We start from the raw sequence: 14,581 nt of genomic DNA, 5'->3' as shown, positions 1-14,581 counted from the left end.
CCAAGGTTTGTTTCTGATGCCCCCCTACCCCTTTCTTAGACTTCCTTCTGGGTCCTTGATCTTGTTACCCGAGCCACAAGTGCATCAAAAGAGAGTTAACATTTGCTTAAGTTTTTAATGTTTGAGAGAGAATTTAGAAATCACCGAATTTTACTTCTCACTTCATGGTCAGGGAATCTGAGGCCCAGGAAAGTGAAATGATCTGCTCAATGGAACACATGAATGAAATGAAATTTTCACCATCAATGCTTTGCTTACCCCCTCACTCTCTTTATTCCTCTCCAGTTGGTAGTTGGACTATTGTTGTGAAAATATTGGGCATGCTTTCAGTGTAGATAAAATGTTAAACCCCAGTATGGGATGGGAGTAGGGGTGGACAGTTCTCAGGGTTTACTGTTTTCGTTAATCATGAGGTCCCCTGAGGGTTGCAGGGAGGCCCAGAGCAGGAGTCCCATGTGTGTGCCTGGCCTCCATGTGGCTACAAGCCACATGCCCTCTGATGGCTGCCTTCCACAGCAAGGACACCACCTGTGGGGTGGAACCCCAGTGCCACTACAACCCTGAGTCTTTCCCTCCCCTGATGACCATTTGGAACGGGTACTGAGAAGTCAAGGAGGCCTGCGGTTGCTTCATCTCCTTAGTTGCTACATGACCCCCAAGTGAATTGAGCCACGTTTCCCAGCATGGAGGATGGAGATTATCTGGTGGTTGGGGTGGGTGGGCCAGGCAGATCCTTCTACATGCGCTGCACAATTGCTGCGTGGCACAATTGCTTCACAGTCTGGCACCTGACTCCAGATCCTGCTGCAAAGGGCACTTAAAAAACAAAAACAAAAAACAAAACTGGATGATGGCATCGAAATGTTGGGCCTTGGAGTTTGGCCCCGCATAGCTACTATTGATCCCAGGAACTTCCCTAAGCCTCAATTTTCCTCTCTATTTGTGAACAGAGGGGTGTGCACTAAACGCATCCCTTTCGGGCTTAAATGCCTGTGATTTAAACCTTGCTTCCCACGGAAGAGGGATGTGAGCCCAGATTGCATTGTCCTTTTCTTCAGCCCCCCCTCCTTTTTTCTGGACACGCAGAGCAGAAAAAGGGAAAATTCTAGCAATTATCTCTTGCAAGCTGTCCCCGCCCCATTGCTTATGACAGATCGTATATTTCATTACGCAAAGCAAATTGGGAAATCATATCTCTGCAATCCCATCTGGGATTATTTATTTCGCTGAGTCCACAGCCGGTCAAAATTGTGAGACGATACAATGTTAAGAGTAGTTTTCCGCGAGAGGAGGCGGATTCAAGGTCATCTCTGGAGAAAGAAGAGCCTTCATCGGGCCGGAGTACAGCACTTCTACAGAGCTGCCCAAAAGTTCCCCCAAACACCCTAGGCGGTGCAGCAGGTTGTTAGCAAGGCGACTCAGGCTGGAGGTGGAGGGCAGGGTTCCACCCGCCCAGTCCACATCTCGAGGCCTCGGAAGCTGGTAATCAGGCCTCGAATTTCCCCGAGCCAAGTGGGCTCTCTGCAGGTCAGTTCACCGAGTTAAAATGACAAAATTAATACAGCTAACAGATCCCAAGTACTGACTGTTGAGCATGGGCTGTCACCGTGCCAGGGCTCTGTCTACAAGCGTTATTTCCTTTAAGGTTAACTCCACTGAGAAAAGTGAAGCGCAAAGGGAGGTTAAAGATCCTCCTCGCTGCAAATCCGGCATTTACATCCGTTTGTCCGATCCGAAACCTGGGCTCTGGGCTTCCAAGCCCATCACCTGCCCTGAACCAAGGCTCCAAGAATCACCCAGGGACGCTCAACTCCGGCGGCCCAAGGCTCACTGACCCTGGCGAAAGATGACCAGGTTCTGGAGCTGGACCTCAGACTGCGTGGTCATGCGTAATGGAGTCAGCGCCCGCGGAGTGGCAGGGGGCCTAACAGCTAGGATTTGCAGAAAGGAGCCAATTTGAAACACACTCCCCTGTCTTTTTTTGGAGTGATTAATTGTAGTAAAAAAAAAGAAAGTCACCCTCATCAAGAAAAAGAAAGAAAGCAGAAAACCCTCCCATTCTTTTCCGGCTTTATTTTTCAAGTTCCCTAGCCTAACTCGCTGAAGGCGGGCTTTGCACGGGGTGGGTCTTAGCTGCTTGGGGACGGGAAAGGGTGCGGGTGAGAGATTTGGGATAAACAGAGAGGGAAGTGAAAGGAGGGCGCCCATCCGCCAGCTAAGAGAAAAGCAAACCCCGCGCGCCGCCCCCACTAACCAGACTGGCAGCGTCAACAGCAGCCTCACCGCTTTGAAATTTACAAGAGGGTTCCAAATTGCACTTTGTAATTTGGTGTCGGTTTACAAGCCAAGAGCACTTCTGTTTCCTCACCTAACAGGTCTGCAGCCACAGCCTTACCCCTTTTAAGACTGGAACCTGGAGAAAGAAGCTGAATTCCTTGTGCCCTAGCCTCTCAGTCCAACCAGTGAGGTACTTGCTGGCTGGGCCCTCCCGGAACTGCAAGGCACTGCCGCCTCTGGGATAAATAGACGTTTATTGAGCTCTGTGTGAAAACTATGTGAAGACTCTCTAACCTCATTATTCCTGTCTTCACAATCACTAGGCCAAGAAAGGCCCCTCTTCCCATTTTGCACCTGAGGCACAGAAAAGTAATCGACCAAAGTCACGTAATCAGTGGAACAACCAGCTTTGAACCCAGATTCTTTGACTCTTATTGCCTCTGAATATTTAGTCCACAAACCAATTTGTGCAACTTTATATTCCTTTTACATTTTCCCAGAGAAGTGCAGATAATTTCTCATTTAATATTGGAGTTCCTTATACATCTTAAGCTCAAATCTCCCTCCCTGCAGCCCCCTCCTTCACCACCTCACCTCTCAGCAGTTGGTGGGGTCATGATTCTCTGGGACAGCTGAGGAGGGGGAATGGAGTGTAATTCAGTTGGATTGAGATTACAGCTCGTTGTCCCCAAGTACTGCAGATGGGGTGCAGGGAGGGCAGAACAGGTGGAGAGAGGGGGGCACATGGAGATGGGCAGGTAAGTCTGGAGGAAGCAGTGGGACTGTTGAGTAGGTTTTTGCTAGAGGTTTGGGGGGAGCATGCTGGGAAGGTAACGGTCCTGGGCCTACCTACCGAACAGGAACCGTGGGCCCAGTCGCTCCAGGAAGCACGTGGTAGCCACTTTCTCCACTTCTGGCTGGATGCTGCGCCAGGGAAGCCGCCAGGCTCTGGATCTGCATTCTGAGGGCCTCGCTCTCTTCCTTTGCTCTTGAGCCGGTTCCACCATCCTTGGGTGCCCGGTCCCCGCCCCCATCTCCCACCTTGGCTTCAGCTGGTGTAGTTTACTGTACACAAATCTCACTTGTTTCCTCCTTATATAGCAGCATTACAACTCGAACTAATCCAAGGGCTGCCCATCTGTTTTATTTTCGTAAACAGCCGCTCACGCCCCCTTTCCCCCCTGTTCCTTCCTGGTTCCCCTTCCCCCCAATCTAGTTACCTCAAATTAACAAACCTACTTTCTTGATTTTGTTTATTAATATTCGTAATATCTGGTGAAAGGCTAATGATTTCCTGTCCTCCACCCCAAGCAACGAATAAAAGCCCAGCCCGCCAACACAGGCCCCCCAGGCAGGTGGAGGTGGGTGGGTGGGTTGTAGAATGCATATATTTCATGGAGCTTGTGTTTGCAAAGGTAGAAATGTAGCTAGCAGGGGGAGTAGCAGAAAAATAAATAAAACAAAACAGAATGAGTTGATAAAAACATGCCGTGTCCTGTTAAAGGAGGGCTGCTCAAAATGCCAGGTACTAAAATGAGAAGGGGTGCAGGGGAATAAACTAAAAAACGCGAACCCATTGTGAATCTTTCTGGCTGGAAGCGAAGAGCTCCACGGACTTTCTGAGACTTAAGAGCTTAAGAGCAGAGATAGACATAGGACCAAGCGGCTCACCAGTCCACTGCCCTCACCAGGACCAGTGCATAACCTAGGGATCCTCTTTAAACCTCAGTTTCATCATTGGAAAAACAGAGAAAACAATCCTTCAGCAGTCAAGAATCTAAACTAACACAGATAAAGAAATGCGTTTTGATAAATATAAGCAACGCCAAAGCTAAAACTCACTGGTGTCATTAGGTGGTGGTGCCAAGCGAGGGGCTGATTGTCTCGTGTCTGAGCACACACAGCTCCCAAGTTACCCTTCGAGACGCCCAGGGCTGCTGAGCTGCCCATAGGAAGGATTAAGCAGGGCTGTTTCTCTACTTCCTTCACTGGGTATTGCAAGCGACTCTAGGGAGAAGCCCCCGCACAAAGGAAAATCTCGGTGTCTGGTCCCTAGGGAAGAACTTTCCAAGAGAATACCAAGAGAATACTTGCGCCCAGCAGTTCGCATTAGTTTTACAGTAATTCCTAAATTCCCATGTTCCAAACTATCAGAGCTTGGTGAATTTCTAACTTCCTGAGGGGCTCCGAGAAAAGTAACACTAGATTCAGTTCACTAATTTCCTTCAACAAATAGTTATTTCGGGCCTACTATGTGCTCAGTGCAATGGCACTCAATTCCCTAATCTGTCTCATAAACTGATCTTGAGAAGTACTATTTAGAAGTGTAACTAGAAAAGTGTCTAAGTGATTTTAAAGTTACTTCAAGAACTAGAATGCAGCACTGAATTGGGGGACTAATCCCTTTCAACATGTTGTAAATTTAACTGTTATTACAGATTTATGTAAGGATTTTTGCGGCAGACAGTTCTTTATAAATTCATGCACACTTAAAAAGTAATCTTTTAATAAAAAGAACTTCGTTTAAAAACATACTTAAGAGTGAATATATTGTACCTAAATCTCTTAAAGGCAAGTATGTCCGTTCTCCTTCAAATCAACTGTAATAATGATTGAAAACACAAAAAATGTAATTGACATAGGTGATTTGGCGACCTGCCTGCCTCACAGGCATGGTGAAGATTAACGAGGAACTACTTTGCATTTCGAAGACGAGAGGCACTAGCCACAAAAAATATCTACAGGCCTTTCCTCCACTAACCCCCGCGCTGCGGTACAAGGTAACTATTGATTTAGTCTTACGAAATAAAGTAGGATGTCGCCGTACATCCGATTAGGGAATCATCATTTTTGCGCTCAATCTGGTTCAAAGATTGAGTGGCAGAAATACAGGTGATGCCGACAACGTAGAGATCAACATTAGCTTTCTATCTCTGCCGTGCCGTCTATTACCTTCTCCTGTGGACAACACGATTCGTAATAGTGCGCGTCTGTTTGTTTCCTAGTCGGGGAGATAAATGGCGACTTCACCTCCACAGGCGCCGTCACGCTTCGGGTTTAGCGTCGGGGCTGGCTACCCGGCTGCACCGAAGGCTGCGCGGGAGTATTCCAGCGGAGCGCAGCGGGGAGGAGCGTGGTGACTGCTAGGCGGGGACGGGGCGGGGGGTGGGGGGGTGGGAGGAAGCTTCGAGTCGGCGCTCCTCCACCAATCAGCGTGCACACCGCCTGACAACTGGCCAATCAGCGGGCGCGAAGTTCGGGGGCCCGAGCGGATAATACTAGGAAAAGGGAGCGGAGGCTGGAGACTGCAGCTAGGAGCGCTGCGCCGCACGTCGCTGCGTGTGTTCGCCAGCCCCAAGAGTCCTAGGTCTGAGGCAGGCCAGGGCGGCCCAACCATTCCCGCCCCGCTTGGGGCAGAGGAAGCCGAAAGTAGCTTCCGCGAGGTGAAGCGCCCGGGGCAGCCGAGGACCGATCTTAACTTTGCAGAGACCGGGATGTGTGGGGCGAGGCCGTAAGGACTTGACTCACCTTCTCCATCCCCTTTCTACGCTACTCCCCATCCGGTGGGCTCCGGGCCTCCAGCTGTCAGCCTCCCCACACCCCCGATTTCGTGGCAGGGTGTGGCGACCCTGCTTTCTGTTTGCAAGCACAGCCAGCAGTCCAAGAGCCAGGTCCCAAGGCTGGATATCTTTTGCCTCGGCTTCTAGCCCGGGCTTCAGAGTCTTGGTGAGTGCTGTGATGTTGCTGGGGTGTCAGGGAGGGCAGAGGGTGAGAATCACCTTACCTTATCTTCTCTATTTTACTTAGAAGTCTTGCCTTAAAGTGCAAACCATGCCTGATGTGCACAGAGCCTCCGGCTCAGCTCAGCGTGGCCCAAACACTGTTGATGCTGGAAGGGCATCTGCATCTCTGTGCTCCAGTGTCCCTGTGGGACTGTAATGACAGCCCAACACTTTGGTTATTAGTCACTTTATTAGCTGGGGTGGGAAGGGGGATGAGAGGACCTCTCCAAGCCCACGGAGGGGTCTTTGTGGTGGTGTAGGTGGATGAGAGTCATTTGGGAGCCATAGGGCGGTACCTCTCTGTTTGAAGGACCCCTTGCGAAGCAAAGGAAAATAATTCTTCCATAGACATTTTAATATTCAGCGTGGCCATACTAGTTGGGTACGGGAAACCTGGCAAGTGGCCTAAGCAGGCCTATTTGGAGACAATGCTTATGTGTGTGTGATCGGTGTATTTACCCAGGGACTATCCCGAAAGCTTGTGTACAGCTAGAGAGGGCTGCGGTTAAAGGTCAGCTGCTCACAGAGCACTTAGAATTAATAGGTAAAAACCTTGTTGGGTTGGGATCCCTAGGGGACCTAAAGATACATGACAGGCTTGTGTGGCCTGGATGTGAGGAAGGGGTAAAGAACTGGGCTCCTCAAGGCGCTGGAGGTGGGCAGACCGGAAAGTCTGCGCCCAAGTCTTGGGGATAGTGCCTCACTGCGATGGGTTTTGGGGTCTTTTTGTGTCTCCCAGAGTGCGGGCAACTGAGTGTGGGCCCGAGCGAAGCGCCACGCGCCATGGCCGACCGGCAGGCGGGCCCGGCGGCCGGGGACTGGGAGATCGACGTGGAGAGCCTGGAGCTGGAGGAGGAAGGCCGCGGAGCGTCGCCCATGCCGCCTGGGCCCAGCCTGCCTCTGGCCCAGGGGGACGGCGAGGAGGACGAGGAGGAGGACGAGGAGGACGAGGACGTGGAAGACGAGGGCGATGGCGAGGAAGCAGGCGCGTCCCCAGGGGTGTCCTGTCGGCCACAGCAGCAGGGGGTCACACAGCCGAGGTCGCCTCCAGTGCCACAGGCCTCGCAGGTCCCCGCGGGGCACCCGGAGCGCGGCGTGCACGCGGGCGGCGGTGCAGAGCCACGCAAACTGAGCCGCACACCGAAGTGCGCGCGCTGCCGCAACCACGGCGTGGTGTCCTGCCTCAAGGGTCACAAACGCTTCTGCCGCTGGCGCGACTGCCAGTGCGCCAACTGCCTGCTGGTGGTGGAGCGGCAGCGCGTCATGGCCGCCCAGGTGGCGCTCCGGAGGCAACAGGCCACAGAGGTGCGTACCGCTGGGGCGTCCGAGGGCCGTGGGTGTTGGCGAGCCGGAGGGCATGAGGCTGCTCCCCGCTCAGGAGGTCCCAGGGCCTCGGGGCGCCTGGCACCTCCTGGGCTGTACGGTGAGAACACTTTTCTCCCAACGCCGGCTTGCGGGGTCGGGAGGGAGGATGCCCTGGGCGTTGCTGGGGAACTTCGTAGACAAGATTTTGTGTTAAAAAGCAATTAGGCCCTGAAAGTAGTTGGGCCCACTCAGGATATTGTAGGAAAGGCATTTTATTTTTCCTTTTTATATTTTGAAGTTTATTTTGGTGGTGTTGGGAGAAGAAGGATTAGAGTGTGGCGTCTGTCTCAAGGCTCAGTACTGTACTCCTGTTAATCGCGAAAAAGAAGCCTGCAGGGCACAGGGTGCTTCCGTGGTCCTGGGCCATTTAATATAGGCTGAATGTGGTGCCCATTTTACAGATGAGGTCAGAAGATGAGGCGTGGGAAGTTAAGTGTCTGCAGATCAAGATTATGCAGCCAGAGCTTCTAGCCCCAGAACTTCCTTAAAAACCATTGGAGGTGGTCTCTGCCGCCTCCTTCCATAAGGCCCCAGCTTTGAGGACAGGGACCCAGGATTTTTAAGGGACAGAGGACTTCTTGAACTTCTGACTTAATGTTTCCACGTGTTCCTGCACTGGGGGAGGGGACCTCAGAAGGAGGGAAGCTACTTACGACCCCCTCCCACATTCAGGGCAGGGGAAAGATTTTGATTTTACTTTTTTGGCTAGGATGGGTATCTGTACACACCAAAAATAATGACCCTTATATGATAGAAATTCTCCCAAGGGCCCTGGAGAGCGAGCTGGACGCCCAAGGTGGCCCTGGGCCGGATTCGGACTCTGCCTTCTCTGAGTCCTGTGTCCTTCACCGCGAACCCTGTGTGCTTTCTTGCTCCCCATGGCCGGCTGGGGTGGACACAAGACCAGAAGGGCCCAGAAACTTACCCACAAGGTGGTTGCTGCGGGAGCAAGGTCTCCTTATTCTGCGTTCCTTACGGCTTCGGAGGGTTTTGTTCGCCTTCTTGAGTCCCAGTTGCTCAGTGAACAATCCGGAGTTTTTGGCCAGACCAGAGAAGTCTAAGATATATGGTTCCTCGTATCTATGGCTCGATTCCCTGCACCCATCCTACTCGTCCTGTTGCGGGAAGAAACCAGCCCACGCCATTGCCCAATAGCAGGCCATGGTGGGCACATTCAGTCCTAACTCTGGGCGCGGAGGATATGGTGCTAGGCGGTGGCTGCACAGCTGTCTTTCCCGGCCCGGCTTCCCACCATCTGCTGTGGATTTCCTTCGTCGGAGCTGTTCCCCCAATTCTAGCTGCGGGGCGTGTCTGGGATGGCTCCAGCAACGCAACCCCCGAGAAAGCCATAAAGCTGGGGCCCTGCTCACCAGTTGGTGGCTTCGGACAGAGCTAGCTGGTTGCCTTCGAATTAAGGAATGCTAAAATTAATTCGCTTGGCATCATTTTCACATGGGATAGGAAAAATGAATACATTCAGACAGGAGAGAGGTATTGACACCCTCTCCTCCTTGCTTCTCTCCTGTGTTTTCTTTCAGGGCATTATTGATTATGTTTCTTGTGTTTACAGGACAAGAAGGGGCTTTCTGGGAAACAGAATAACTTTGAGCGCAAAGCCGTGTATCAGAGGCAAATCAGGGCACCCAGTTTGCTGGCCAAAAGTATTTTAGAAGGTAAAGGAACGCAAAATCATCCCTTTAACATTTAAAACCAAGTTCTGAGTGATACGCATCATTCTGGCATATAGTGTTTTTATTAACCTGTGAAGGAGCAGTGTGAGGGGAAAGGTACCTTTTATTAGAAGGTTTTGCTCCAGGAAGGAAATTAGGATGTGGGAAAACAAATCCATTCTGTTTTTGTCACTGTTAATTTTGTTGTCTGCTTAATAGTTAATGGGTTAACAGGGAGTACATATGAAAATTGCCCTAGTGTGAGGGATGTACAAAGATTCACTGCCAAGTGATTCCAGCGCAGATGTCCTGGAAGGAAATAAATTTTAAGAAATTATTTAGTTATTGGAGCTGAGTACATCAAGTGAGGAGTTGAACAGCTACCGACACTCACACTTCTAATCTGGGCCAGCCAACCTCTAATCCCACTCATTTTCATTTTACCATGTCCCTCCCTGAATAATATATAATTGTGTTTTTTCCACTTTATTTTATCATTTTGACAGTTGAGATGTATTTTATCATTTTGACAGTTGAGATTGTAGACTCAAACAAGCAAGGTGAAGGCTGAATTTGAACAGTATGAAATCTTTAGCCCTCTCCATGTTTTCACTTTCTTTACAGCTGGGTATACATTAATTTCTTTAAACATATTACTGATTTTCAAAACATCTGTGCTTGGGTATGGAATTTTTTTATTAACCTGATAAATAATACCTGATAAATTGACTACCTTTAACCATTTAAGGAAAAGAAAAGTTTATATGTGCTCTAATTACTGCTGCTTCAAAGATTCAGGTTGAAAAGCACAGTTCTTTTTTAACGTAGATATTTGAATTTTGTTTTTTCTTATGTGACTTATGAATCGAGTTTGGTCTGGACAGGCTTTAAAGTTTTTTCATGTTGTACCCTGTGCTGTGTACTTCTGACCTTAGAATGGTTTCTGATTTATTTAAAGTGAATTTGATTACAAACTGGGTAAATAGATTTATAACCCCAGGGCCTAAACTGATAAATTGAAATCATGCCAATGCAATTTGAGAAGTGGGAGGAAGAAATATAATAGTAAATTGGAGTATATAACTTCCTGGGAAAAACTTACCATAGAAAAGGACACATTAATTTTCAAATTTTGTTTTATTTGCAAAGGAGTATGAATGGTTTGTCACTATGTAAACACAAATATTACAATGAATCCTTCAAACAAATTTGATAGTGGTGAGTGCTCGGGGGTTGATGAAAGTATTTTATACTACCAAGAAATCTGTTTATATTGTTATGCTGATTTTTGTTTTTGACTATAAATCTGCAGTGACTTAATCTATGTTCTAATGATTGCTTGTTCAACCATTTTGGTATCTGGCTAACATGATTAGTGCTTGGGAAAAATATATTAGAGCAGTTATTTTCAATATAGCAGGGGATCTCAGCGCCAGCCCCCACTTTTGTTTGTACTGGTAGTCAGGGGTAAGGGCCTGGTTCAGTTTTCACTGTAGAATCTGTTTGACTAGTTAACAGCTCTATTTAGTTTTCTGTGTTTCTGTTTCCTTATGTCTGTTCTGTTTTTCTCCTCACTAATCTGCTTTAACTTTCTCTTTTTTTCCTAGTTCTCCTTGGATTATTCTCCAACTGTAACAATGTGTACATAATGAGCCATCTTTAGAAAATAAAAGTGACATCAGCTCTAGGTATAGAGATCTTTTTTAATCATGGAAAAAGATGACGCGGATAGTAATAAATCATTGATTGAAGTAAGGTTAGCAACGTTGTTCCTCGTGTGTAGGAGCCTGGGGAGAATATTAAAATTTCAGTCAGCAAAGTATGCTTGTCAAAGTAAACAAACACATTTACAAGTACTAAAACAACAATAACAAAAAGTTAGGACATGGATATCCTTTACCTCAAAGGAAATTTTTTTTAAACTGACCCAATACTTTTGCTTTCTGTATAAAAATATTACTGATATAGAACTATAAACACTTGTTCTGCCAATTTGCAGTGTTTCTGTTGCCTTCTGGATTTCCAGATTTCCCCCCCCTGGATGTTAACCTCTTCTGTATGCAATGCTTGCTTATTCTAGGCTACCGCCCCATTCCAGCAGAGACTTATGTGGGAGGGAGCTTACCTCTGCCTCCCCCAGTAAGTGACCGGATGAGGAAAAGGCGGGCCTTTGCTGATAAAGAGTTGGAGAACATTATGCTGGAGAGAGAATATAAGGAGAGGGAGATATTGGAAGCTTCCCAAGCTGCTGCCTTGTTCCTGCCCAACCGCATGGTGCATGGACCTGAATACAACTCATACAAAAGTGCCTATAGCTCCACCCCAGTGGAACCACCAAACAAAGACTTCTGTAATTTTTTGCCCACCTGCCTTGATCTAGCCATGCAGTATTCAGGGTCTGGGAATATGGAATTAATTTCTTCTAATGTCAGTGTGGCCACGACTTACAGACAGTATCCCTTGTCCTCAAGATTTTTAGTTTGGCCCAAGTGTGGCCCCATTAGTGACACTTTCCTCTACCAGCAATGCCTGCTAAACACCACCACATCAGTTCAAGCCCTGAAACCTGGGGCCAGCTGGGACTTGAAGGGAGTACAAGTCCAGGATGGACTTGTTGCAGAACATGACATGATGCCACCAAAATTGGAAGGCTCTCTGGTGCTGCCTCCCACTCCTGAGGTCCAGACCTCAAGAAGTGACCTTCAGGGTCACCAGGCTGTCCCTGAGAGGTCTGCATTCTCCCCACCCCGACGGAATTTCTCTCCGATTGTTGACACGGACTCCCTGGCAGCTCAAGGGCACATCTTAACCAAGATCAGCAAAGAAAGCACCAGGCACCCTCTGCCACTTAAACATAATCCATTCCACTCATTATTCCAGCAAACTCTTAATGACAAATCAGGTCCTGAGTTGAAAACACCATTTGTCAAAGAGGCCTTTGAAGAGGCCCCTAAGAAACACAGAGAATGTTTAGTCAAGGAGAACCAGAAGTACACATTTACAATAGATAGATGTGCAAAAGACCTTTTTGTAGCCAAACAAGTTGGAACAAAACTCTCGGTGAATGAACCGCTGTCATTTTCTGTTGAGTCTATTCTCAAGAGGCCTTCATCTGCCATCACTCACATCTCTCAGTGAAAGCCTGCTGAAATGGAAAGCTGGATTTTCTGCAGTCTCAGAGTGTTCTTACCAGTTGCAGATTTTTTTTTTTTAAGAAAGAAGTTGTTTGTATAAAGAAATTTCTAATGTAAATGATGGTGATTAAAAAATGTATGTTCATATGCATGTACTTCTCACCACATGTTTAAAGTTAGAAATGGAAGTCGCTTATGTGCAAATTGTAAAGTTCCGTGCTTTACACATTATTTCAAAAAACAATAAAATTGACATTGCCTTGTAAAAGACCCAGTATTTGCTGAAGTAAATATAGTTGTTTCTAGGTGAACAAGCTAATGTTCATGAAATGTGATCTTTATTTTTCTGTGATTCTTTGTATTTTCAAGCGCTTTTAATGGTCCCTGGGGGCCACAAGAGAACCCTTATATAATGCCTTAGTTTTGCATTTTGGAGGGCATGTAAATTTAGCTATTCAAGACTGAGGCAAAAATAGCTTTACAGAGAACATAGGGAAGATTTTTATGTTTATAGAATCGTGGTTTTGTGTGATTGGACAAAGTTGAATTAAATTGAAGAGAAATCAAGTTTACTATCTTGTTCATATGGTGACATGGGTTCTTGGGATGGATCTCTTAACTCTCTGGGTCCCAGTGTCCTTCCCTGATGGGGATGTGTATGTAGGGCCTCAGGCTTCCTTTCTCAATTGAACCTTCCTACAATGGTTTTTGGGTTGCTAGGAGCCCAGAGCAAGTTACCTTATAGGGTGCAGTCAGTCAGTTTAAACCATGCTGGCTCTTGGTTGAACTCCCTCTCAGCTTTTGTGTTACTTCTGTTTCCTAAGGACTGGTGACAGCAGGTACTTAGAGGTGGTCCAGGACCCTTAGCTGGTTCTGGACTAGCTCTTTTCTGAGTTAAAAAGCTTTTAGTATTTAAATTGCTTTATTTGCCAATTGCAGAAGCCATCAGATGTTTATCACAGCATGAGGGTAGCTTCTTGATTCTTAAACTTCCTCTCTCTGTATTTTAAGTTCATTATTACCCTCTTGTTTTGCTCAACAAAATGTTAACTGTTGTTCCATATGATTGATAAAGTAAGACCTCATCTGTGGACCACAAGTCAAGTTCTAAGATGTTGCAGTCATTTCAACACAGAAAATCAAGAGCCAAATATCTCACCTTTTAATTTTGCTATGGAGCGAGTTTATTTTCAGCTGTGCTCTCATTTGGATGATAAGAATATTAGGTGGGTGTGTGGAATGTGCCAAGAAATATGGCATTTTAAAGAGTTTCTTGCTCTGGAAAACATTTAAAATTATTTAAAAATGCTTTTGCTACTAATGAGCTCATGTAATTCTCCAGGGGTTCTCTGAATCCTTGCTTAAAATTAGCATCAGTTTCAAAAACAACAAGCCAAAACTTAGGTTGATTTTCATTTTGTATTTGTAAGATAATACTTGGTTTGGTTGAGTCAAATTTACTTATTTTCACTATTGCAAAAGCCAGAGCAAATGGAAGTTTGCCAGAGGAAAAGAAAATGAAAGTGGGCAGAGATCCCAATAACTGTTGAAGATTATCATTAAGTGGAAAAATGTTTTCTAGCCATGAATGCTCTGATGTCAGAGACAGTTTCACTGCAGTTACCTCTGCCCCCTCTAACCCCCAATCTTCTTTGCTTTATCTATATAGTTACTAACTTTGATCATCCTATCAGAAATTAAATTTTTTGTCAAGTGTTAAATGTCAACTTAGCATTGAAATCTAATGGCTACAAGGTAATGAGGGGAAACTAAATCCACTTAAATCTCAAGGAAAAGGCCTTCTTAACCCAAACATGGATTTTCTCTTTCTTTATTGTAGTTTTTTGACATATTTGTCAATTATGTCTTTCTTGTGTTCAATGAAAATTTTGGGATGTCTTTTCTGTCCTCTCTATATATCATTTTAATCTCATTAGGTGAATCCAACTGGCTGTGGGTATTAGTGATTTTCCTCACATTACCAGTGACCATAATTTTTATTGTTCTTGAACATTTATGAGGCTCAGTACTTTACTTGGTGAATTTATTATTATACAATTCATTAATTCTATTGTAATAGTGAGTCCTCAGAATTTCAAACCCACCAGCTCTCCCATCAGCCAGTCAGTGAGAGGTTTGCATTCGGCTCTTTGCTACTTTTAATCATTTTGCTCCCATAAAAGCTATTATTTGACTATAAAGAGTCTTCAGATGACACTGTCATTGACATATTAAATCAAACTTATGCTTCACTTCAAGCATTTTCTAAGTTCTAGGCAATAAATGGATGCAGATTTAATCATTTTAAGAATGTAATAGGCTTTTTTTCTCAATTTAACTCATTAATACAGCT

General features: G+C 46.3%; 1 protein-coding gene across 3 annotated transcripts; it reads left to right on the top strand.

Annotated features, from left to right (window-relative positions):
• Positions 1-5,595: 5,595 nt before the first annotated feature.
• DMRT2 (doublesex and mab-3 related transcription factor 2) lies at positions 5,596-12,304 on the top strand. 3 transcript variants are annotated; one of them, XM_090275851.1, is made up of 5 exons: positions 5,596-6,003; positions 6,799-7,364; positions 8,995-9,097; positions 10,702-10,782; positions 11,175-11,227. In XM_090275851.1, the coding sequence occupies exons 2-4, from the start codon at positions 6,843-6,845 to the stop codon at positions 10,755-10,757; spliced, it is 681 nt and encodes a 226-aa protein (XP_090131977.1). In that variant the 5' UTR covers positions 5,596-6,003; positions 6,799-6,842; the 3' UTR covers positions 10,758-10,782; positions 11,175-11,227. The 3 variants fall into 3 exon arrangements, with proteins under 3 accessions (XP_090131977.1, XP_090131975.1, XP_090131976.1); XM_090275849.1 differs by lacking the exon at positions 10,702-10,782 and having other exon boundaries at positions 11,175-12,304; XM_090275850.1 differs by having other exon boundaries at positions 10,702-11,239.
• Positions 12,305-14,581: the final 2,277 nt, after the last annotated feature.

The sequence above is a fragment of the Furipterus horrens genome, unplaced genomic scaffold (assembly GCF_987537825.1).
Source record: "Furipterus horrens unplaced genomic scaffold, mFurHor1.1.pri manual_scaffold_4, whole genome shotgun sequence".
Classification (NCBI taxonomy): Eukaryota; Metazoa; Chordata; class Mammalia; order Chiroptera; family Furipteridae; genus Furipterus; species Furipterus horrens.
The sequence above is the reverse complement of the archived record's forward strand: the minus strand, read 5'-3'. Positions and strand labels throughout refer to the sequence as shown.

Excerpts from the sequence above, each read along its gene's own strand:
- DMRT2 (XM_090275849.1), top strand. The coding sequence starts at position 6,843 with ATGGCCGACCGGCAGGCGGGCCCGGCGGCCGGGGACTGGGAGATCGAC. Across the intron at positions 7,365-8,994 it reads GGAGGCAACAGGCCACAGAG|GACAAGAAGGGGCTTTCTGG; the intron begins GTGCGTACCGCT and ends TTGTGTTTACAG. Across the intron at positions 9,098-11,174 it reads GGCCAAAAGTATTTTAGAAG|GCTACCGCCCCATTCCAGCA; the intron begins GTAAAGGAACGC and ends TGCTTATTCTAG.